The sequence below is a fragment of the Apaloderma vittatum genome, unplaced genomic scaffold (genome assembly GCF_000703405.1).
Source record: "Apaloderma vittatum isolate BGI_N311 unplaced genomic scaffold, ASM70340v1 scaffold27159, whole genome shotgun sequence".
In the NCBI taxonomy this organism is placed as follows: Eukaryota; Metazoa; Chordata; class Aves; order Trogoniformes; family Trogonidae; genus Apaloderma; species Apaloderma vittatum.
The window spans coordinates 2469-6641 of record NW_009733950.1 but is presented as its reverse complement, the minus strand read 5'-3'; the positions used below and the strand labels follow the sequence as shown (position 1 = coordinate 6641).

At 53.5% G+C, this 4173-nt stretch overlaps 1 protein-coding gene across 1 annotated transcript in view; it reads left to right on the top strand.

The window, feature by feature from the left end:
- The window catches only part of PSMA5 (proteasome (prosome, macropain) subunit, alpha type, 5), a gene marked incomplete at its 5' end in the record, with an annotated part of 9124 nt that overhangs the window by 4447 nt on the left and 504 nt on the right, over window positions 1-4173 (top strand). The window contains 2 exons of the mRNA XM_009876091.1: window positions 464-566; window positions 1607-1693. Of these exons, the coding sequence (XP_009874393.1) occupies window positions 464-566; window positions 1607-1693 (190 nt within the window). The remainder of the gene's footprint in view (window positions 1-463; window positions 567-1606; window positions 1694-4173) is intronic.

Below are 4173 nucleotides of genomic sequence, written 5' to 3'. Positions count from 1 at the left end.
CCGGTAATGTAATACGTGGAGCCTGCTGTGACATTCCGTGGGGAGGTGGCGGAGCGTTTGTAACCTGAACCGCGCTTCAAACCACCCCGCTGGAGGTGGGAACGGCTCGATAAGGTTTCCTTCCAAGGAGCAGTAGAGAAAACTCGCTGGTTTTATTTAAAAAAAAATAAATTAAAAAAAGATAAGGGGGAAAATAAAAAGGGAAATGAGTCAGAGAGCAGTGTTGTCGGTGCGAGCGTGGCTCTGACCGCCCTCAAACCTTGGGCTCCTGTTTGCAAGGAGGAGAGACTCACCGCCGCACCCATGGGTTCCCCGAGGAGGGGAGGCAGTGAGGAGCTCCTGCGAGCTCTGCCCCGTGAACTGTTCCTCCCGAGATGCTTCCCCAGCTCTGGAGGAGAGCCGTGGGTGCGTCGAGGGAAGCCCTCGGGCTGGGCTTGGTGTGCTCTCACCCCTCTTCCTGCAGGTTCCACATGGACCCGTCGGGGACGTTCGTTCAGTGTGACGCCCGAGCGATCGGCTCCGCCTCGGAAGGCGCGCAGAGCTCTCTGCAGGAGGTTTACCACAAGGTAAAACGCTTCTCCATGAGTTCCAGACGAGTGATTGATCTGTAGAGAGGAGGTGTCTGAGCTTCTCAGGGTGGGACTCGGCCCTTGGCGCTCGATCCCGTGGCTCGGCGTCAGCGCCGAGGGTTTCTGCGCTGAGGAGTGCCCCTACCAGCAGCTGGAATGCGATGCTGGTCTCTGCTTCTGGCAGGTGATAATTAAAACCACGTCAGGAAGGACTCTATAAATAAAAGAACCTCTGCCAGACGGCACCAGGGCTCGGTGTGGACGCAGCCTGAAGTGTCAGGAGCTAAAGCAAGCACCTTCCTTCCACCAGATCTGTTAAGCCGGGGAAGTTTAACAGTTTTCACACTGCAAGTCCTGGTCCTGTTGGACATTCGAGCGAAACTTTTCTTCCTTCTGCAAGGAGGGAGCTGTTCCCAGTTTGTGCGGGGAGAAACCAAACTCCGTAACAGAAAACACAACTAAGGGTGTTGATTGCTGTGAAGACTTTGATGACCTGGTGTGTTCACTATCAGAACTGTCCCAAGGTTTAGGCGCCGTGGCTTCTTCAACCCTCTGCCAAGCACGGAGTTACCGCAGACGCGGCGAGCGTCGCTCTGCAAATGTCGCGCGGGCCTCTGGCTCCGGTTGCCCCTCATGCAGGGATTTCCGTGATTAGAACATGAACTCTTCTGCCAAGAGCAGGGCTTTTCCAGGCTCCCACTGGAGCTGGGTGAGGGGATCTGCTTGCTAGATGGTAATTGGGGAAGAAGAACTGGAGCCTCATGTCCTGATCTTGACAGGAAGGTGTCTGTGCCCAGATTAACAGTTCTTAAACCAAACCAGAAGCAGAAAGCCGCCATCCTCGCAATTGTCGCAGTCCTCCCCGAACAGCGTGCTTTGATCTCTTGTTGATGCTGTAGATAACTTGATAAGCTTTGAAATGCGCTGCCAGGGACAGCTTAAAGGATTTGGGAAGAGCAGGAGGGTGCGCAGCGCGCTTCCGCCCTCGGAGGGGAAAGGTGCAGGTGCTTGCTGTTAACAAGCACTTTGTTTTCCAGTCGATGACGCTGAAGGAAGCCATCAAATCTTCCCTCGTCATCCTGAAGCAAGTTATGGAGGAGAAACTGAACGCGACCAACATCGAGGTAACGGCGACGCGGGGCAGAAATCATCCGTGTTTCCTCGGTGTGGGGGTGTCTTGGGATCATCTTGTGTTTTAACGATCTGGACAAGATTTTCTTGTGCTTCCAGAGTGAGGCAGGAGTCGGTGGAGCAGTCCAGAGTTTCCCAATCTAACTCTGGCTGCGGGTTCCCCCAAGCCACTGGGCATGTTGGAAAGCTTTCTTTCGACTTCGAGGCGTGCAGCTCGGCCCGTTTGGTTAATCCACGAGTGCTGGCGCGAGCGATTTCTCGGGGGGCTGGAGCCCCTCGCTGACCTTACACAGGCCGAGGCAGCCAGCAGGAGCCCGTCCTGCCAGCCCGATCGCTTTTTCTCCCCTCCCCATCCCGGCTTTAGCCATTCTTTTTTTCCCTGGTACTTGTAATATTAGAAGGAATGAAAATTATACAGCTTGTGGACTTGCTATATTCAGTCTCGGGCCAGCGCCAAAAATCTCTTGGGCAGGAGGACCGAAGAGGTGAAGCCTCCAGGAGTCACTGTGCTCCTCTAACCTCTGGCTTTTGCCCGTGAGCAGCCGAGCTCACAGAGCTTGACTTCACCCCAGCGTGCCGCGCTCTCGGACATCCTCAAACCCTGCTTGGTAGACTTAGGATCCTCCTTTTTAGGTAGTAACCAAGGTAAAACCCTTCCAGTTTGGTAGCGATAACGGATAAATGATGAGCAAGGCCGGCGTATAGAGTTTGCTTCTATTTCTGGTGAGTTATGAGACACTAGACCTTTCCAAATTGTGTCATTCCAACTCCTGGGCTGCTCTTCTCCTGCTGTTCTCCCATTCCTTCCCTCTGAGCACTACGAACCCGTTTCCCAAACAACCTAAAAATGTGCACCCTGTTTTTTTTTACTAAATACCACCCGGGGGGACTCTTCCTTACATGAGTAACCAGCTTCTTCTGGGGAGAAAGTTTCCAACACGCTGGAAACTTATATGCCCTGTCCAGAAATGATGGTGACTGGCTGAAATCTCCTTCCTGGCCCACACCTCTCGGTTCTTTCTCCGTCAGCATCAGGTCTCTTCTGGAAGATGTGCGGTACAGTGTGGAGAAATTGAGGCGGGGGAGCGTGTACAGTATCGTGATGTCATGTCCCCGTTTAACAGGGCTTAACTGTGCTTGGCAGAGCTCTGGATGAGTTGAGGAATCGTGGCAGGGTTAAGTACGAGAAGAATGTGCTGAGGATTAAAAGGTCTCTATTGGCTCAAGGCACCCTTCTGCCTGAAAATCTTCTACCTGAAGTGGCTGCTTTGCTTTCCAGCCCTGGAGAAGTATGTGGTGCTCCAGTTTATTTACTCTAGCGTGGAGTTGTTGTACTCTAGTGTGGAGTTTTCCATATCCCAGCAAAGAGAAGGGGCCAAGCGCTGCGTAAGAGTTAAATCTCTTGGCAGGGGAGGTCAGGAGCCTTAAACAATGTTATGTTTCTAAATTAATTACTTCCCTGTGAAGCCTGTAAAGGAATAGTTGAGCAAAGCTTTTATTTGCAGGGAGAAGGCGAGGCACGGGGTGGAAAAGCGGAGCAACGTGTGTCTCTGAGTCCTTGGTTTGGGTTTCAGGGTGTGTTTAGCACGTGTGGTCGAGTCTGTCTGGGTCTAGCATCGGGCCGGCGCCCATGTGGGCAATCTGAGGTGCCTGAAGTGGCATCAGCGAGTGTGTCTGAGAGCGCCAGCCGAAACCTGGGGAGAGTGAATGCTGGGAACATTTCTCCTTAAAAAAAAAAAAAAAAAAAAAGTCTTACAGCTGCCCTCCCTCTGCCCCAGAAGCATTTCCTACCACCTCATGCTGGTTTATGGGTGACCTTGCAAACACACAGAGCTGTGGGGTTCGCCAGAGTTTTCCTCCAGCTTCTTGCAACCAAACACTTTGATCGCTTAAGAGCAAAGATCCTGTGCTGGGTTTGGAGATCCCGTGAGTGACTGAGCATCCCGGCTGGCTCCTGCGCCTCGCCCGCCCGCCTCCCGTGGGTTCTGGCCGCTGTGAGCGAGGTGTGAACGAAAAGTCCCGCTTTGCGTTCCTCTTCCAGGCTCGTCATTCCTCAGATACCTCTTGTCGTGGCGCTTGCCCCCGTTGTGAAACGTCTGCCCCGGGCGCTGCCTTTCGCTCCAGGAGAAGGGGCAGGGATCCAAAAGCTGTCCCCAGCTTCATCCCCGGGGCTTTGCCTTGGAAGGGAACTCCTTGTCCCACTCCTTCGGGGTGCCAGGGCTGCTTCTGTGTCGGTGTTCGGCAAGGAAGATGCAGCTTGGTCTCTGCCTCGCTTATCTAGAGCTAACCCGTGAGTGTTTTGTTATCTTGGCTCTCACGAGGCACCGACTGGACCAGGATTTGTCCCCTCAGCGGGTTGCCGGCCCCCAGCAAAAACTGCCCCTCCCTGAGGAGTGTTTGGTGTAAACTTGTGTAATTTTTTTTTTGTTTTAACCCCAGCGGGCTGAAGCCTGTTCCCGAGCGACGTTCCCTG